This window comes from Camelina sativa, chromosome 2 (assembly GCF_030686135.1).
Source record: "Camelina sativa cultivar CO46 ecotype springtype chromosome 2, ASM3068613v1".
NCBI lineage: Eukaryota > Viridiplantae > Streptophyta > Magnoliopsida > Brassicales > Brassicaceae > Camelina > Camelina sativa.
In genome coordinates, this window is record NC_141881.1 from 12,819,049 (window position 1) to 12,840,090 (window position 21,042).

The 21,042-nt window shown below is 36.7% G+C and overlaps 2 protein-coding genes across 2 annotated transcripts; both read right to left on the bottom strand.

Annotated features, from left to right (window-relative positions):
• Positions 1-4,406: 4,406 nt before the first annotated feature.
• On the bottom strand, positions 4,407-5,534 carry LOC104711836 (GPCR-type G protein 2-like). Its single transcript, XM_010428606.3, has 2 exons — positions 4,933-5,534; positions 4,407-4,680 (listed from the first exon to the last, which is right to left on the bottom strand). Exons 1-2 carry the CDS (start codon positions 5,214-5,216, stop codon positions 4,587-4,589), a joined length of 378 nt encoding a protein of 125 aa, XP_010426908.2. The 5' UTR covers positions 5,217-5,534; the 3' UTR covers positions 4,407-4,586.
• Positions 5,535-11,718: 6,184 nt separating this feature from the next.
• Positions 11,719-13,798, bottom strand: LOC104719943 (uncharacterized). The gene is made up of 4 exons (XM_087482640.1): positions 13,661-13,798; positions 12,700-13,485; positions 11,999-12,596; positions 11,719-11,914 (listed from the first exon to the last, which is right to left on the bottom strand). The coding sequence occupies exons 2-3, from the start codon at positions 13,358-13,360 to the stop codon at positions 12,502-12,504; spliced, it is 756 nt and encodes a 251-aa protein (XP_087338766.1). The 5' UTR covers positions 13,361-13,485; positions 13,661-13,798; the 3' UTR covers positions 11,719-11,914; positions 11,999-12,501.
• Between the last annotated feature and the right edge of the window lie 7,244 nt (positions 13,799-21,042).

The window sequence follows — 21,042 nt, forward strand, 5'->3', positions numbered from 1 at the left end:
ACTAAACTTTTTTGTTACGTTGCAAATTAAAAAATTAACTAAATGCATGCCATAATATTTAAAATCTTATCATATTTAGGTCTATGTCTATTTTCATTTCAAATGATAATAAAAAATAATAATTTAGGAGAAATAAAATAACTAATTAAAAAGTTATTAAATAAAAGGAAAACAGTAAAAACTATTTTTCTTGATATATGAAGTAAATAAAAACGAAAAAAATAATATTTTTTTATTATATAACTGAATTTTCATTTTTTAATTAAAAAAATAGATAACTCAACTTACCACATTTTTAACTCATGAAAATTTCCATGATGTTGAATAATCTTTTGAGTTAACAATTTTAAAATAACTAATTAAAAATTTTATTAAATAAAAGAAAAACAGTAAAAATTATTTTTCTTGATATATGAATTAAAAAAAACGAAAAAAAATATTTTTTGTATTATATAACTGAATTTTGGTTTTTTTTTTAATTAAAAAAAATAGATAACTCTACTTACCACATCTTTAACTCATGAAAATTTCCATGATGTTGAATAATATTTTGAGTTAACAATTTTACAAAGGATATACCTCAAACTTGTACATCAACCATAACACATGATTATTCAAACTCAACTTCAAAAAAATTAGTTTTGTTAGTGATTAGTAACATTTTTGAATAAAATTTAGGTCTATGTCTATTTTCATTTCAAATAATAATAAAAAATAATAATTTAGAAAAAATAAAATAATTAATTAAAAAGTTATTAAATAAAAGAAAAACAGTAAAAATTACTTTTCTTGATATATGAATTAAATATAAACGAAAAAATAATTTTTTTGTATTATATAACTGAATTTTGGTTTTTTAATTAAAAAAAATAGATAACTCAACTTACCACATCTTTAACTCATGAAAATTTCCATGATGTTGAATAATCTTTTGAGTTAACAATTTTACAAAGGATATACCTCAAACTTGTACATCAACCATAACACATGATTATTCAAACTCAACTTCAAAAAAATTAGTTTTGTTAGTGATTGCTAACATTTTTGAATAAAATTTAGGTCTATGTCTATTTTCATTTCAAATAATAATAAAAATAATAATTTAAGAGAAATAAAATAATTAATTAAAAAAGTTATTAAATAAAAGAAAAACAGTAAAAATTATTTTTCTTGATATATGAATTAAATAAAAACGAGCAAATAATTTTTTTGTATTATATAACTGAATTTTCGTTTTTTTTAATTAAAAAAAATAGATAACTCAACTTACCACATCTTTAACTCATGAAAATTTCCACGATGTTGAATAATCTTTTGAGTTAACAATTTTACAAAGGATATACCTCAAACTTGTACATCAACCATAACACATGATTATTCAAACTCAACTTCAAAAAAATTAGTTTTGTTAGTGATTGGTAATATTTTTGAATAAAATTTAGGTCTATGTCTATTTTCATTTCAAATGATAATAAAAAATAATAATTTAGGAGAAATAAAATAACTAATTAAAAAAGTTAGTTTTGTTAGTGATTAGTAACATTTTTGAATAAAATTTGAGTTAAGTCCATAACTCAACTTAAGTCAATAGTAACACATGTTATCATCTATTTACTTTCAGATTTTTCTTGTGATAACTCAGCCATAACTCACTATAACTCAGCCGTCACATGACCTTTCGTTTTACCGTAAATATTATAACTCAACCGTAAACTCATATATATCATCCATTTATTTTCAGATTGTTTTTTTTGATAACTCAGCCATAACTCACTATAACTCAGCCGTCACATGACCTTTCGTTTTCCCGTAAATATTATAACTCAGCCGTAAAGTCATATATATCATCCATTTACTTTCAGATTGTTTCTTGTGATAACTCAGCCATAACTCACTATAACTCAGGCGTCACATGACCTTTCGTTTTCCCGTAAATATTATAACTCAGCCGTAAAGTCATATATATCATCCATTTACTTTCAGATTGTTTCTTGTGGTAACTCAGCCATAACTCACTATAACTCAGCCGTCACATGACCTTTCGTTTTCCCGTAATGATTATAACTCAGCCGTAAAGCGATATTTTGGTGTCAAACCATCAGTTAACCGAATAATAGACATACTTCCATTCTAAATTTAAATTTTGAGTTATAATAATTTTAATATTCAGTTGTTGGAGAAATACTTATAGAAAAATAAAATTCTAAATTCAAATAATAATTATTTAATTATTTGCAATAATATCTTGTGATAAAAAGCTCACTTTATGAATTTATTATGCGTGTGGATTTGAACAGACACAGAATTAGTGATTTTCGCGCTTCCCTAACAACATTTTTTGTGACATCGAGAGACGTTTTAATACTTATTAGGAATCTGACAGAACAAAAGACCCAGAAAATAATATCTTGTAAAAAAAGCTCACTTGATGAATTTATTATGCGTGTGGATTTGAGCAAGCACGGAATTAGTGATTTTTTGCACTTCTCTAACAACACTTTTTGTGACATCGAGAGACGTTTTAATACTTATTAGGAATCTGACAAAACAAAAGACCCAGGAAAGAAAGAAAAATACGTTTTAATATTATTGAGAAGACCCTAAACGATAACTCAGCGATAACTTTACCATAACTCAGCCAACCCTCAAATTAGAATGATTAAATAACCGACCAAACCGAACCGAACCGGAAACTATTTTTTCCATTATTTTTGGTTAATTACGGTTATATTCGGCTTGCTATCGGTTATATTAAGTTAATCGACCCAATTTGGATAACATTTGGATTATTTATTATTGTTATATATTCATCTAACCAACCCATAACCAGAAATAACCGAAAAATAATTTCAAAATTTTTTAAATTTTCAAATGGTTATCATATCCAAATTACCACTTTAAACCAAACACAATATAACAAAAACCAAACTGTTATATTAAAACTTATAATGTTAGAAATATGAACCCTAAACATCAAACCCTAACCCTAACCCTAACCCCTAAATGTTATGTTTTGAATGTTTTACACATTTTGATCAGACTGTGTAAAAATCAATCTTTGTCTATAATTATTACTTATTATTGCTTATTATGATTGTAATATTCATTTTTTCATTATATATTTTAATTTAGAGTTATAATAATTCTAATTTACAAATATTTCATAAGTCAGCCGTTTATGTCGATAACTCAGCCATATCAGTCAATTTTTTGATAAATACTTTTATTAATAAAAAAAATTAAAAATTCAAATTTTGAATTCTTTTTAATTAAAAAATCGTTAAAATCTCATCTATTACGCGTGTGGTTCTTAACAATAAACATAATTATTGTTTGCGTGTCCCTAACAATACTTTTGTATTCTCGAGAAGGTATATAATAAATTAATATATCCGTTGCATAACTCAGCCATAAATTTACCATAACTCAGCCAACCCTTAAATTAGAATGACTAAATAATCGACCAAACCGAACCGAACCACATTTTCTTTTCCATTATTTTCGGTTAATTACGGTTATATTGAGCTCGCTATCGGTTATATTAAGTTAATCCGCCTAATTTGGATAACATTTGGATTATTTATGGTTATATATTCATCTAACCGACCCATAACTGGAAATAACCGAAAATTAATTTCAAAATTTTTTAAATTTTCAAATGGTTATCATATTAGTATATCCAAATTACCACCTTAAACCAAACACCAATATAACAAAAACCAAACTGTTATATTAAAACTCATAATGTTAGAAATATGAACCCTAAACCTCAAACCCTAATCCTAACCCTAACCCTAACCCCTAAATGTCATGTTTTGAATGTTTTACACATTTTGATCAGACTGTGTAAAAATCAATCTTTGTCTATAATTATTACTTTTTATTGCTTATAATGATTGTAATATTCATTTTTTCATTCTATATTTTAATTTTAAGTTATAATAGTTCTAATTTACAAATATTTCATAAGTCAGCCGTTTATGTCGATAACTCAGCCATATCATTCAATTGTTTGAGAAATACTTTTATTTTTTTTATTCGCAATTCGAATTCAAAATTTTTTTAATTAATTTGAATAATATATTGTAAGAAAAGCTAACTTTATGTATTTAGTAGTGATTTTTTGGGATTCCCCAACAACATTTTTTATGCTATCGAGAGACGTTTTAATTAGATAATTTATTAGAAATATGATAGAACAAAAAACCCAGAAAAAAAAAGAAGAATACATACTAATATCTTATAACTCCATAATTCAACTCAGCCGTGTGAAATAAATCAGCCATAGACAAATCAATCTTTTACATACCCAAATACAATTCATCTCGAACTGAGCATAGTGACGAATTATGTTTAAAAGAGTGTAAACGTGATGGTATAATAATAATGTGCAACGCTTTACAAAATTTATAGGAAGCAAAATTTTTGAATTCTATTTTAAATCTGTTACATCAAATCTAAACAGTTGAAACAAAGAACTGAAAGAGACGATAGGAACCAAACACAACGAAACAGAAGCATAACGAGAGAGAGAGAGAGAGTGATAAAGAGAGTTTTCAGAATAATCCCCGATCTAATTAATGGAATTACCATCCTCCTCCACCGCTTCCTCCGTAACTTCCTCCTTCACCACCACCGTATCCTCCTCCACCCTCACGTCTTCCACCACCGTATCCTTGCCTGCAAAGGTAAAAAACAAAAAAAAAAATTATAAATAGGTGCGATGATATGTCTCGGATCTAATGCAGAACTAAATTGATGTAATTTTCACAGCCCTGACATATAATGTTAAATGATAGAATTAATCAACGATACTACACATTACTCAGCAATATAAGTTTTCACATGAATCAAAGCTGCTTGTGTTACTCACTCATCAAATTCAGCTGTGGAACAATCGATAAAGTAAACTAGCAAGTGGGAAAAGCTTACTCTCGAGATAAAACATGGATGATTTCGAAGAGAATGAGCTGTAAGAGGTTGCAAGAGAAGGCGAAGACGATGCTGAAAATGATTTGAACCAAGGCTCGCTTCTCTTCGTACTCCTTGTAAAGCCTCCGATTGAGAAACAGACACAGAGATCCCATCACCACTATCCCCTCGAAGATCGCCCATCCGTAACCCATCTCCGGCGATCTCTCTCTCTCTCTCTCTCTAACAAGAACAAGCGAGAAATTTTGGTTTTCTCTTTCCCCCAATTTCAAAGCTTGATCCATCAAACCACACTAAACCGGATCTCCGTACCAAACTTATCAATTTCCGGTACAATTACCCAAATTCAGAGACACATTAGTAAATTGCCTCGATCTCGGCATGTAACAGACCTTGGAATCAACAAGGTCGCCGTATTGAGAGAAGGCTGTCTCAAGAGCTCTGTCATCGGTGGTCTAGGCTAGACCTTCAACGAAGCACCGGATCTCAACATCTGCGGACACTATTGAAATATTTTGAGAAAGAAGAAGATCTAGGGTTTAACAGCGAGGGACAAAAGAGATTTGTGAAGAATGAAGAAGACGAAGTCTCCAATTTATAATGGGGGTGAGGGAGGCTGAGACTCAAGGTTAAGATATTTTCTAGGGTTTAGTAAAAAATTGGTTTAACCATGGTTAGATTTGTGGTTTACTCAAAATAAGCAATTGTTGATTCTGAAAAAAAATTGTTTAGTGACGAAGAAAATCGAAAATGAAGTGTATTTTAATTTGTTGATGTGTATTTTTTTTTTTTTTTACTCTAAATCGAAAAACTAAATCCAAGGGGTAAATTGTAATTACACCCAGTGCCTTAAACATTCTAGTAATTTTCAAAAGATTTATAGATATGAGTAATAAACCAACTTTTGGATAACATTTGAGTAATTCTTTCTAATTTATTTTCATCATAAGCCTTAAACAGCACTGCTTCCAACCTACCATATCAGTTAAAAACTTTAGCCAATGATACCAAATCATATTATAGTAATACCAAATTAAATCTGAATCTGAATCCAAGTGGGTTTGTAACTAAGCTAAACAAACATCTAAATTAAAAGTTTTTATTAGTTTTTCAGTTATTTAGTGAATCGTTTAGTTATACCAGAAAATAATTTTAAAATGTTTAAAATGTTTGAAATACTATAAAATATTTGAATCTATAAAAGGTTAAATTACCTCGGGATGAGTTATATGATGAACAGAGTTTGGATAGACATGAAATGATCCGACCCGATTTTTTTTTAATAAATGATAAATACTCTACAACTAGTGGTCCCATACCCATTATCCACCTAACCACAATCAAACCAAAACAGCGGAAATAACCAATACCAATAACCAATAAATATCCAATAATTAAATAACCAATATTCAAAACATAGCAAATATTCAATAACCAAACAACATGAAACATAGAACCAACAACCTAGCAATATTCTAATGACCCAACTCTAGCAACCTAGCAATGCCAGACAACAACCAATCGAGTCCCTAGAATATCCTCATCTTCATTGTCTTGATTCCATGATCACACTTTGACTTTACCTGCACCACAAACAGAAATTGAGATGCATGAGTATTTGATAACACTCAGTGAGGCAATCCTCCCATCCACTGAGCTATACACACAAGCAATAAGATCTCTACATGCCACAAACAACAATCAACAAAACAAACCAGGCAATAAACAAAGCATTCCATCATCCGTCGTATCTGAGGAAGGGTGTCGACCAACACAAATGGTGTCGATCGACACTGACAATCTGGTGTCAACCGACACCATGCTCGACATTCCTGAAAACCCTAGTATGTGTCGACGGACACCTCCACATGGTGTCGATCGACACTCCCTAAAGTTATCGAATCGTCCTCGCGCTGGGGTCGACCAATACCCCAACTGGTGTCGATCAACACCGATGCCGAGCATCGATTTCCTTCGATCAGAAACTCTGAATCTCGCCTCTAATCTTCTCCAATCCGCTCCATGCATCTTCAGAAGCCAAACCCAGCCATAGCAGCAACGAAAAACCATAGGGAACTCAAAGGAAACAAACACATAAGCACCAAATCATAGAAAAACTAGAGATCTTAGCTTAGATAACCCATGATCATGCACTCACCTCTTTGCAGGAAGTTTCTGACCAACAATGACTAATCCCACACTCTCAGCAAGCTTCTATCACCCTCCTAGCCTTAGATTTCCCAAGAACAGCCAACAATCTTCTCAAAAATCACCAAAATCTCAAGAACACTTGTTTTTCTATATTTTCTTTCAAAAACCAGAGAAACGACGACAACACCACCTTTCCAAAACCCTTTTCTCGACAAAACACTTAAATAACTCGGTTTAATAAATTGATAATTAAATCGAACTGGTCGAACCAAAAAATATTGCTGTCGATCGACACCCATCCCCAAAACTCATATATTGGTTTGCGGATATTACAAGACATTACTATAAATCCAAATATCATTGACCTGTATTGTATCATAATTTTATTATTTTGTTAATACTACCAACATTAAAATATTAGACATCATATAATATTAGACATTATATAAAGTTGACTCAATCATGATTTCTTAAGAAAAATTGTTGTGTGGTGTATTGCGGGTTAAATTTTAGTCTTCAACTATTTTAACCGTTTTATATTGGTAAACTATATTAAGTGTTAACATAATTGTTTCTTTTTTAAAAGTTTCTGATTTTATTATTTAGTCTCTTTCTTACATAAAGAATGTCATTTTGACATATTCCACACAAATTAATTAAACTTCTGAATTGTATCTATATGCTCATATTTACTAAGTGATTAATGATATCATTCAGTAAAAAATAGTGTTGGGTGGGTAAACTAGAGAGTGTATGTAAAAATCACACTGAAAATGTACAATAATTCAATTGAAAATAGTTTTGGGAAAAAGTAAATTAGAGAGTGTATGTAAAAATCATATTGAAATTGTACAGTGCATGACACTCTTTATAAATCAAAGATAAAATTTCTAAAATAACATTTAATTGGGAAACAGGGTAATAGATTTTTATTTTGATTATCTTATAATATATAGCGTGGGTTTCAATTGATTAGCTTATGAGCTAAATAAGAATAAGATAATCAATTGGTCAAAAAAATTAAAAGATAAATTACAAAATTTATAGTTAAACTTCATTCAAAATAGGAATAAAAACCAAAATATCTAAAGAATGTGAAAAAAAAAATAATTGCAATCAACATAATAGAAAATTAAGAATATGAAAATGGTTTAAAATATATATATTTTATTTCACGTATCATCTAACTATTATTTCTATTACACGAGTTATAAAAAATTTAAATAAACACTCGTTTGCATGCATATCTAATGTAGATATATAAGAAGATTTGGTATTGGTTTTATCTCATCGACTATTATTAAATTTGGGTAATATAGAAAGTTCATGTGATTAGACGATGAGTTTGAACTTCCACTTGTTTATTAAAATATTTCTTTGCATGAAAGATTTTGTATTGCTTTTATGATTTCATCGACTATTACTAAAATTTTGCATATAAAAAGTTCATGTGATACACGATGAATATGGGGAACTTCCACTTGTTTATTTAAAATATTTTGCATAAAAGATTTGGTACTGTTTTAATGATTTCATCGACCATTATCAAATTTGTGTACACAAAATATCATTGATTCGACTATGAATATTGGGAACTTCCACTTCTTCATTTAAAATATTTTTTTACATAAAATGTGGTTGATTAAGCAACCAATTAGTTATGATATCAATCAAAGACCTATCCCAAAACGTGCTTATCTGTCTAGCTACTTTGTCTGTATATAATTATATATTGGTTCTGATTCAGAATCCTTGTTTTAAAAATCCCCGCCTAACACCGATTATACTCTGCAAAATTGGTAAGCCCACCTTCTCCGCTTCGATTAATGACTAATCCCCGCTTAATATTGATTATCCAACTATACGTGTCTAATTTGATTATAGCCTGTCTAATCCGATTACTTACCGCTTAATTTTTTATATAATGATTATTTTTAGAGCCAAATATAAATCAAATATGTATTTTTTTTTTGTTATTTAGACATTTTAATAAAGAGTTTATGATGTTTTACAATAACTAATGTACAAACTTTTAATGAAAATCATAAATTTTCTTTTAAAATTATGTTCTTATGTGTTTACCGTAGTTTTAAATACAATACTATAGATTTATATTTTATTTGATATTTTTATTTTAACATAAACAGAATTGTACATATATTTAATACTATCTATTTTTATTTTATTATTAATTTAATAAAATAATCCTAAAACTAGTCCCCGATTAATCCACGTTTAATCACCGATTATCTCGTTAGGCACTAGGTTCACCCCGACCGTCCGACTAACGCCTAGCGATTTCTAAAACAGACTTCTGACTGATAACCACGTTTAAACAAAGTATTAATAAAACTATAACAGTTGTACTAATGACGTTTAAAAAGAAAACAATTAAACATAGCAAAAGAAAAAAAACGATACAGTACAAGAGGAATGGTTGAGTAACTTTGTAACTTTGATTAGTAATTTTGTAATGGTTGAATAATATATGTTATAATAAATAATAATAAAATATAAAATTGGTTAAGTTACAAAATGTTATATATAGAGTATTAAATCATTATCTAATTCATGATATGAAATATGAACATTGTTAAATGATAATTGTTATAATTCTAAAGAATTATTTTTTCATTATGACAATAGATTATAGTAGTAAATTATCATAAATTATAAAATTTTGTAGTAAATTATAAAAAAGTAAATGAATACTATAAATCATAATAAATTATAAAAATGAAATCAATTATTTTTAAATGAAAATATGGACTAATAAATCATTATCTTATTCATAATATGAAATAATTATATAGTTAAATGAGAAACTTTTATGATGCTAAAATTTTACTTTTGTCATTACAATAATTGATTGTGAAATAAGAACTAATTTTTGAGGTTTTTACTTTTCGTGTTGGAAGAAAACTTGTATAATGAAAATGGTGTTATACCAAAACACATACATATATGAGAAGGAGGGAAAATTTTGTTTCTATTTCTTCTCAATAACTTTTTTTTATACAAAAGGTTAATAAATTTTCTGAAAAGTATGAGAAAAATCAAATTATATTCACTATTCTTCTCCCTTTTGTAAGATAAAAATAATTAATGCCAAAAATAAAGAGCAAATGACAAAATAAAACTGTGCAACAGTTATATAAAAAACCAAATGTTGGTTTTTTTAAATTTTAAGTGACTGAAATTGGTGTTAGCAATCATCAAAATTAAGCTTTAACCCACTTTCTCCAACCAAGATTTCCAGCCAAACTGTTTGTTTGCAAACAACATTAGTAATTGATACCAATCAAATCCACTTTGTTTATTTTCCAATGAGCTAGTTAGTGAATCGAACCCCTTTTTTTTTTTTTCTTTTTGATAAACATATCAAACGTATTTATATTAAAATATTTTTACTTTATAGTTTATACTATCTTTGTTGAAACTGATTAATAGTATTAGTAACCACTGCAATGGTTGTTATACTTTCACTGTCAACACGTTATTGTCGGTTGATTATGTAGACCCGTATTAGTGACGAATTATATTGTAGAGAAACCGCCACTGGCAAAATGTTAATAAATTTATATGATTGACGTGATAAAAACGAATTAAGTCTCTGTCATCACTAGTACGGTTTATTAAGTATTGATGAAAGATAAGCTAACAAATAAAAGCTACGCCCTACCGAGCTTTTCAAAAAGTATAGAGATTACAACACACACTTCTGCTTTGAAACACGGCAAGGCAACACTTTTATATTTATTCTTAACAAAATAAATAATGAATACAAAAATATATCTAAATACTCTCCTCTTTTCTATCTAAATTCACTCTAGTATAGATTTAAGAGGATAACCTAACACCTCACCTTCATAACTTTTTTTATAGTCTTGAAGTTTTACAATCTCACACCAAAAGTTTTGAAGTGTTAAACTTCTACGACTACGCCTAGGCCCTTTTATACTTGACCTCGCTCAACCCTAACCCGAATATCTTCGTATCTCCCTCTATGGCAATCGCTTGTTTATCAAGCCTTATCCTTTTCTTAAATATCGAGAAGTATATTCTCCAAATAACTTTTCTCCCGATTCTGTTTTATCTCCATATCCAGCTCACCACGTTCATGACTCGTCATCTGCGCTTCCTTGTCATGCATCTCACAACTGCTAACAGATGCAAAGTCCTGTTTCCTCGCAGCTCATTGTACCAATAACGACCTGCTACCGAGACTGCATCTTCAATATCTCCCATTTCGACTACGCCTAGGCCCTTTTATACTTGACCTTGCTCAATCCTAACCCGAATATCTTTGTATCTCCCTCTATGGCAATCGCTTGTCCATCAAGCCTTATCCTAAATATCGAGAAGTATATTCTCCAAATAACTTCTCTCCCGATTATGTTTTATCTCTATATCCAGCTCACCACGTTCATGACTTGTCAGCTGTGCTTCCTTGTCATGCATCACACGACTGCTAACAGATGCAGAGTCCTGTTTTCTCGCAGCTCCTTGTACCAACAACGACCTACTACTGAAACTGCATCTTCTATCTCTCCCTTTTTGACTCAGTTTGATAAACAAGCAACTGATCCACCATAACCAGAAAGGAACATGGGAAACACAAGGACACAAGACATGAGCCAGAAATAACACAAAGACAATACACAATCAAAGTGCCAAAACCAGGTTCAAACTTATTACAGACCAAAACAGAAAACGGTTCAAGTTCAGCGATAAAAAAAACAAAAGAAAACAAAGCAAAAACAACGAGCAAATAAGCTCCCCCACAAACTAACAACCCCTTCACTCATCAGAATCCGAGTCCACATCTCCCCTGCTTGTTTGGCAAAAATGAGTCAAATACAAACAATTGAGATAGCAAACAGACAGTTGAGGCAACACAAAACGACAAACTTACCTGCTGCGAGAGCCAACTGCAAAATCTTGATAGCCAGATGCATGGCTTTACGATCAGCCACTGGATCAGCCTTAGAATCAGGTTGCACAAGTTTGGGCAGCGTTGTCTTAGACGCAGTCTTTCGTGGAGGTGGTTATTGATCAATTACCACAGGATGTTGAGTTTGGAACAGTTGGTAAATCAGAGGGGAATGGCAACCGGAATGTTGACTGAGCTTGCAGGCCAAGTTGGAGAATCTGGTCATAGACCATCATGCCAAAGTCAAACGGTATCTGATGCATAACCATGTAGATAACCATAGCTCGGCTTGCCGAGATATAACCGTTGTTGGCCGTAGGAGTCCAATTGCTGCAACAAAGCTTGTGCAGCTCTTTGATGACCGGATTTCGAACTACTGTAGGAACCAGTTATTTACACTACTTTACCTTACCATCCGAGAGAAATAGAGCTATGTCTTCCTCCAAGATCGCAGCTGTGCACTGATGTTGCTCATGAATATCCACTTATCGGAGCCCAAAAAACGCATTGATTCTCGCATGAGAGAAATCATACACCCAATCACGCACAAGAGCATCCACAGAGTCAGTATCCACCTTGACTGTTGGGAGATTAGCCCAAAAATCATAAACAACATCAGCAACATACAAACCTACCTCTGTCACGGTCTTGAGAAATCTAGACTTGGCAATCAGGGATCTGACCTTTCCCATCATCGCCAAAAAACAGAGCAGGCTTCAGGAGCCATGGTACGAGCAGAGAAGGAGACGTGCCTACGAGCTGCTTCAGCAGAAGTGAAGCGCTTTCGGTCGAACGGGGTGAGAAATGGACCACGACTCCGACACTTGCTAGACTCCCTGGCAGGACATGATCGCTTAGCAGGGACTTCCGAAGCATCTCTTTCCGGTTGTCACTTTCGAAGATGAGATGAAACACTCGGACCTGGAATCTCAACCGACGGTTCTGAGTCTGAGAACTCAACCACCAGAGACATAAATGTGCCTTGGTTTTGTGGTGGAGAGGCAGAGGAAAATGTGCATGCATCAGTGGAATGAGGCGGATCGAACACCGGGGCAACTGGACCATCAAGCGGGGATGCAGTGGCGAAGTTCTCAGAGATCTCCTCAGTTTCCAGCCCATCGGGTTATAGGGAACCATGGCTGTACATGGAGGAGTCGCCGGAGTCGTCTCCGAAGAAGTTGACCCACCACCAGATGGTTGATGTTCCACCGGGGCTATGTCTTGCCTAGGTTGCACGAATTGCTGCAAACCACTCAGAATGGATTTCATCTCTGCAGTACGATTAACACATATTGATAAAGAAATCGAACAAATAAGATCAAGAAAAGGAGAAACGAGGATCATTCAATGGACTGTTCGAATTCATAGAAGATGAGATGAGAAAACTCTAGGTGTTGATCCTCTTATATACTCTGTGCAGCAAGCCAAGATGGGCCTGAGATACATCACTTTGAAAAGCTCATATTGACCTACAGCCATTTCCAAACAACTTAGCGCAATAATGCTTAATAACGAGTTTGAGTAAAACAAACATCTAAGCTATTACAGATCATTGCTTAATCGATTCAGACATCATAGATAATTGAGTTTAGGGACCCAAAAAGAGATTGACACACTAAGCAATATTATTGTAAAATTGAGTACCTGGTAGTGCCAATTTTCTTCTTTAGAACTCACACCAGATACTACCACAACCTTCTAAATTGTCAAAGAAACAGCAGCCGACTTTGGTGGTTAGACTTTCACACTATCATGCCTTCAATCTTTTTATGTCATCCAAACATGCACAGACAGCTGGAATATCCTTTGGAGAGATCACAGTTGCAAGATGCAACAATTTTTTTTTTTTTTTTTTTAATAATAAAAGACACATCTCTGATGTTCCACAAGGCTTTGTTTTCTCAAGCACCACACAGAGCTTTATGCAACTTTGTAATTCAGTGATATCACTTGACTTCTCAATCAGTGAATCTTGTTTAGACTTTTGATAGAGTTACCAGTCTTTGTCTCTCCTCAGCTCTTTGACCTCCTAATGACATGACTACGTTTTACAAAAGGCATGGATCGGCATGATAGGTAGCTATTTACCACACAGTCTTTAAGCACAAAGCAACATGCTGATCTTTTATGTATCCTAGGATTTCCATGGTCTGATCTGGTGTGTGTCCCTATCATCCAATCAGCACCACTTAAACAAAGGACTAGATTTCACAAATTTCAATGGACTTTCTTAGATTCGTGTATCTGTTAAAGTCCAATGGCTTGATAAATAAATCAGCTAACTAAAATTCAGTGCTTCCATGATCAATCTCAATCAGTTTCGCCTCAAATAATTCATGAATGAAATGATGTCTAATATCTATATGTTTGGTTTGTGAATGTTGGACAGGATTCTTTGAAATGTTAATTGCACTTTGATTATCACAATGATTTAAGATAATGTCAGAAGCAATATCGTAGTCAGCAGCCATCTATTTCATCCACATCAGCTGAGTGCAGCAGCTTCCTAAGGGTATGTATTTCGTCTCAGCAGTTGATAGGGATACACTGTTCTACTTCTTACTATGCCATGATATCAGATTATTACCCATGAAGAAACATCCACCACTAGTGCTCCTGCGGTCGTCTACAGAGCCCGTCCAGTCTGCATCACAGTACCCTGTTAAACTAGTGGTTGTGTCCTTGGTATAGTAGATGCCAAGCTCTATTATTCCTTTGATCTACTTGATGATCTTCTTTACCGCCAGGAGATGTGATTTTTTAGGCCTTGCTTGGTATCTCGCACAAACACCAACAGCCAAACAGATGTCTGGCCGACTTGCTGTCAAATACAAATGGCTGCCAATCATTCCTCGATACAGTTTCTCATCCACATCCTCTCATGTTTCATCCTTTGAGAGCTTTTCATTACCTCTTATAGGAATTTTAGCCTCCTTACTAAATGTGAAACCAAACCTTTTCATTAATCCCATCAGCCGATTGTTGTACCTGCAAACCCAAGAAGTATGTTAGTTCACCACATATGCTCATTTCAAACTCATCAGTCATATTCCTCACAAACTGATCCACAAGCTGCTGATGAGTTGATCCAAAGACAATGTCATCCACGTATATTTGCACAAACATCAGATCTTCATTGAGACTGAGAACAAACATGGTTTTGTCCACACTCCCACAAATATATCCTTGATCTATAAGAAACGTCGTCAGTCTTTCATACCAAGGTCTAGGTGCTTGCTTGAATCCAGACAGGGCTTTCTTCAGTTTGTACATGTAACATCCGCGAACCAAAAACTGGTTTTTGGGGATGGGTGTCGATGGACACCACTTGGGGTAGTGTCCGTCGACACCACTTATTTTTGGTTCGACCAGATTGGATTTTTGATCGATTTGGACCGGTTTGGTTTAGGAAGAACCATTAAACCGTGTTATTAAGTGGGGAAAATGACCTAGGTCGTGTTGTGTGTTGTCTAGCCGCTGAAAAACAAGAGAAAGAGGAGAAAAACATCGTTCTTGAGTTTTTGGGAGTTTTGTGAGATTTCAAGGCTTTGTGGGTGAGATCTTGCTGTGGGAGTGAGGATTCAAGGCTTGGAACGTGTGGGAAGCTTGCTGGGAGTGTGGATTCATCCATTGTTGGTCAGAAACTTCCTGCAAGAGGTGAGTGCATGACCATGGCTAATCTAAGCCTTTGATTCCCTTGTTCTTGCTTGTTGTTGCTTGTTTGTGTGTTTTTCTTGCTGGGATTGGTTGATACAGGTTCCTATGGTGGTATAAGGCCTGGGTTTCGAGTATTGGACGAGTTGGAGGAGATTCGGGAGTCAGATTCGACTCTCAACTTCGCGCGGATCGCAGTTGCAGAAGGGGTGTCGATGGACACCACTTGGTGTCGATGGACACCACTTGGTGTCGATGGACACCAGCAAATTGGGCATCGATCGACACTGCGGGTTAGTGTCGGTCGACACCAAGGCCAGTGTTGGTCGACACTAGGCTGGTGTCGGTCGACACCTCCCTTCCAGCGAGACGATGTTTGATTTTCCTGGTTTGTGTGTTTGTTTGTTGCTTGCTTTGGAACTTTGGAATCATTGTTGCTTGTGTGTATAGCCCAGTAGATGGGAGGATTGCCTCACTAAGTATTTATGATAATACTTACGCATCTCAATTGTTGTTTGTGGTGTGCAGGTAAAGGCAAAGTGTGATCGTGGAATCAAGGCAATGAAGAGGAGTATGTTCTAGGGACTCGATTGGATGTTGTCTGGCATTGCTAGGTTGCTAGAGTTGAGTCATTAGAAACATTGCTAGGTTGCTGGTTCCTTGTTTCTTGTTGTTTGGTATTTGGTTATTGTTTATGCTATGATATTGGATTGTTGTTGGAGTATTATTGGTTTATTATTGGATATTGCTTGTTATTGTTCCGCTGTTGATTGTGAATGTGGTTAGGTGGCTAGTGGGTATGGGACCACTAGTTGTAGTTTATTTATATATTTATATTAATTATTATTTATTAAAAGAAAAAAAAAGGTCGGTCGTTTCATTTTGGTATCAGAGCCCTTACGGTTCTAGGTTTGGGTTCACTAGGTTTCTGTTGTAGATGTTTGGGATTGCATGTCTTGATTGATTATATAAGTTAGTCAATTGTGTGTGGCATGGAGTCCTAGAACATCCTCTTCGAGCAGAGTGTGTGATTCCACGGTGAGTTTATGTTTCTGTGTTATAATAGAAATTGTTTGCTGAGCCTTCTGTTCATGGTAGTGCAGATGGTTAGAGAGGATGCTGTGGCTGGTCGAGGTCGTGGACGCGGACGTGGTCGTGGTCGCGGACGTGGTCGTGGTCGCGGACGTGGTCGTGGTAGGGGCAGAGCCCCAGATCAGGAGGTTCTTGAGGGCTCTACGTGATGACTTGAGAGTTCACTGTAGAGGGAGGAGTTATGCTACGCGTGCAGAGCTGGTTGAGACTGCAGCAGAGATTGAGGAGGATATCCGGGCACAGTCAGTGGCGGTAGCTCCAGCAGTTCAGCCTAGTAAGGCTCAGCAGCAGGGTGGTTCTAGCAGGGGCGGTAGGCATGCTCAGGGAACCAAGAGGAAGTGGGAGGCTACACAGAAGCTGAGTGGTGCAGGTTGCTTCGATTGTGGGAGCAGGGATCACAGGGTTGCTAGTTGTCCCAAGAGGAGTGTTCCAACGGCAGGACCTCGGGTATGTTATCACTGTAGGGAGACAGGGCACATCAGGCCTTTTTGTCCCAAGTTGCAGCCGACAGCAGTGGCAGCGTTGCAGCAGGTGCAGCCTGGAGGTCAGCAGGTGGCACGGATTGAGCAGGCGCCACGAGTTTACACGACAGCTGAGACTGGTGGAACCAGTGCCAGGGCGATCACAGGTATATTTTATGGTACTTTAACTTTGTGAATTTTAGTAGGTTCAGATTGTGTATGTTTCCTGTGATAAAGTGTTAGGTTCTCAACACATGAGGTTTGTGTAGGGAGCTTGTTGGTGGGCGGGTTTATGTCCCACATTATGTTTGATTCTGGAGCTTCGCATAGCTTCATTACTCCAGAGTGTGCAGAGTGTGCGGGGATCAGCGGGGATCCTGGAGAGCGTGCAGGAGTTGTCAGAGTTGCGGGAGGCGAGTTTCTGAGAGTGATTGGACGAGCCAGAGAAATTGATATTCAAATCGCAGGAGAGTCATGGCCAGCAGATTTGCTTATCAGTCCAGTGGAGCTGTATGACATTATTCTCGGGATGGATTGGTTGCATCGACATAGGGTGCATTTGGATTGCCATCGGGGTAGAGTGGAGTTTGAGCGTTCAGGAGGGAAGTTGGTATTCCAGGGTATTAGACCGACTTCAGGGAGTCTCGTGATCTCAGCCATTCAGGCTGGGAAGATGATCGAGAAGGGCCGTGAGGCTTATTTGGTTACTATATCTATGCCAGAGTCAGTGGGGAAGTCTACGGTTAGCGGTATTCCGGTAGTGGAGGAGTTTGAGGATGTGTTTCAGTCTTTGCAGGGATTACCACCATCTCGGTCGGATCCTTTCACCATTGAATTGAAACCAGGGACGATGCCGTTATCCAGGGCTCCTTACAGAATGGCTCCAGCAGAGATGGCAGAGCTGAAGAAGCAGCTAGAGGATTTGCTGAGTAAGGGATTCATCCGTCCTAGTGTATCACCGTGGGGAGCGCCGGTGTTGTTTGTGAAGAAGAAGGATGGGAGTTTCAGGTTGTGTATCGATTATCGGGGTCTGAACCGGGTCACTGTGAAGAACAAGTACCCTCTTCCTAGGATCGATGAGTTGTTGGATCAGTTGAGGGGTGCTACTTGGTTCTCCAAGGTAGATCTGGCATCGGGTTATCATCAGATACCGATAGATGAGGCAGATGTGAGGAAGACTGCTTTCAGGACGAGATATGGGCACTATGAGTTTGTGGTGATGCCTTTTGGATTGACTAACGCGCCAGCAGCGTTTATGAGATTGATGAACTGTGTGTTTCAGGAGTTTCTGGATGTATCTGTCATCATTTTCATCGACGATATCCTGGTTTATTCTAAGAGTCCTGAGGAGCATGCAGTGCATTTGAGGGCAGTTATGGAGAAGCTGCGGGAGCAGAAGTTGTTTGCCAAGTTGAGCAAGTGTAGTTTTTGGCAGCATGAGATGGGGTTTCTGGGTCACATTGTTTCTGCTGAGGGGGTTTCTGTAGATCTAGAGAAGATTCAGGCTATTAGGGATTGGCCTAGACCGCAGAATGCCACAGAGATCAGGAGTTTTCTTGGATTGGCAGGTTACTACAGGAGATTTGTGCAGGGGTTTGCAAGCAGAGCACGTCCTATGACTAAGTTGACAGGGAAGGATGTTCCTTTTGTCTGGTCAGAAGAGTGTGAGGAAGGCTTTGCAAGCCTGAAGGAGATGTTGACTACTGCGCCAGTGTTGGCTTTGCCTGAGCAGGGAGAACCCTATGTGGTTTATACAGATGCATCCAGAGTTGGTTTGGGTTGTGTTCTGGTGCAACATGGGAAGGTGATTGCCTATGCTTCGCGGCAGTTGCGGGTGCATGAAGGCAACTATCCTACCCATGATTTGGAGATGGGTGCTGTAGTTTTTGCCCTGAAGATTTGGAGATCTTATCTTTATGGTGCAAAGGTACAGGTGTTCACAGATCATAAGAGCCTGAAGTATATATTCACTCAGCCTGAGTTGAATTTGAGACAGAGGCGGTGGATGGAGCTTGTGGCGGATTATGATTTGGAGATAGCCTATCATCCTGGTAAGGCTTACACGGTTGCAGATGCTCTGAGTCGGAAGAGGGTAGCTTCGGCTCAGGAGCAGGAGATGGAGTCTCTGGTAGGGGAGATTAGTGCTTTGAGCTTGTGTGCTGTTTCACAGGAACCGTTGGGTTTGGAAGCAGTAGATAGAGCAGATCTTCTGAGTAGGGTGCGGTTGGCTCAGGAGAAGGATTTGGGGCTGGTGAATGCCTCTAAGGATGTGGATTCAGAGTATCAGGTCTCAGATAATGGTACTATCTTGGTGCACGATCGTGTGTGTGCCCAAGGATGAGGAGTTGAGGCAGGAGATTCTGAGAGAGGCTCATGCGAGCAAGTTGTCCATTCATCCAGGAGCGACTAAGATGTACCGTGATCTCAAGAGGTACTATCATTGGGTCGGGATGAGGAAGGATGTAGCGAGTTGGGTTTCGAGGTGTGATGTGTGTCAGCTAGTGAAGGCTGAGCATCAGGTTCCTGGCGGGTTACTGAAGAGTTTACCCATTCCTGAGTGGAAGTGGGATATGATCACCATGGATTTTGTGGTAGGATTGCCAGTGTCACGGACTTTTGATGCTATTTGGGTCATTGTCGACCGGTTGACTAAGTCTGCACATTTTCTGGCCATTAAGAAGACTGATGGAGCAGCGGTCTTGGCTAAGAAGTATGTGAGGGAGATTGTCAGATTGCATGGGGTGCCAGCGAGCATTGTGTCTGACCGAGATTCCAAGTTCACTTCGGTGTTCTGGAAGGCGTTTCAGGCAGAGATGGGCACTAAGGTGCATATGAGTACAGCTTATCATCCCCAGACAGATGGACAGTCTGAGAGGACGATCCAGACGCTGGAGGATTTGCTGAGGATGTGTGTGTTGGATTGGGGTGGCCATTGGGCAGATCACCTGAACCTGGTAGAGTTTGCTTACAACAACAGTTATCAGGGGAGTATTAAGATGGCTCCCTATGAGGCTTTGTATGGGAGGCCATGTCGTACACCATTATGCTGGACTCAGGTGGGGGAGAGGAGCATGTTTGGTGCTAGTTTTGTTCAGGAGACTTCAGAGAAGATTCGGGTTCTCAAGCTGAACATGAAGGAGGCTCAGGATAGGCAGAGGAGTTATGCAGATAGGAGGAGGAGAGATCTTGAGTTTCGGGTAGGAGACAGAGTGTACCTCAAGATGGCCATGTTGCAGGGTCCGAACAGGTCATTATCAGAGACTAAGTTGAGTCCGAGGTATATGGGTCCATTCAGAGTGATTGAGCGGGTTGGACCAGTGGCATATAGATTGGAGTTACCTAAGGTCTTCCATGTGTCTATGTTGCGGAAGTGTCTCCGTGAGGGTGAGCAGGTGTTGGCTAAGATTCCTGAGGATCTTCAGCCTAACATGACTTTGGAGGCGAGACCAGTGAGGGTTCTCGAGAGGAGGATCAAGGAACTTCGGAAGAAGAAGATTCCTTTGATGAGAGTCCTGTGGGACTGTGATGGTGTTGAGGAGAAGACTTGGGAGCCTGAGGCAAAGATGAAGGCAAGGTTCAAGAAGTGGTATGAGAAGCAAGCCGCGACTTGAGCTTGTTTAGCCTGGTCCCATCTGTAATCCGTGGCTGGAGCAGGAATGGAGTATTCCAGCCCATCTCTCTTGTTACTCGGTCACTTGGGGTGGTTGGTTGTGCGACTCAGTAACGAGATGAGGTGGTGTTGGGGTACAAAGTTTCCGTGAGGCGGGGTTGTGAAGGAAAGTTTCCTGAAGGAGAAGTTTCCAAAAGTGGAAAGTTTCC

Coding starts and splice junctions, on each gene's coding strand:
- LOC104719943 (XM_087482640.1), bottom strand. CDS start 13,360: ATGATCCTCGTTTCTCCTTTTCTTGATCTTATTTGTTCGATTTCTTTA. Junction 12,597..12,699: donor TTTTGGCGATGATGGGAAAG/GTCAGATCCCTG, acceptor ATCTCCCAACAG/TCAAGGTGGATACTGACTCT.
- LOC104711836 (XM_010428606.3), bottom strand. CDS start 5,216: ATGGATCAAGCTTTGAAATTGGGGGAAAGAGAAAACCAAAATTTCTCG. Junction 4,681..4,932: donor ATCCATGTTTTATCTCGAGA/GTAAGCTTTTCC, acceptor TTACCTTTGCAG/GCAAGGATACGGTGGTGGAA.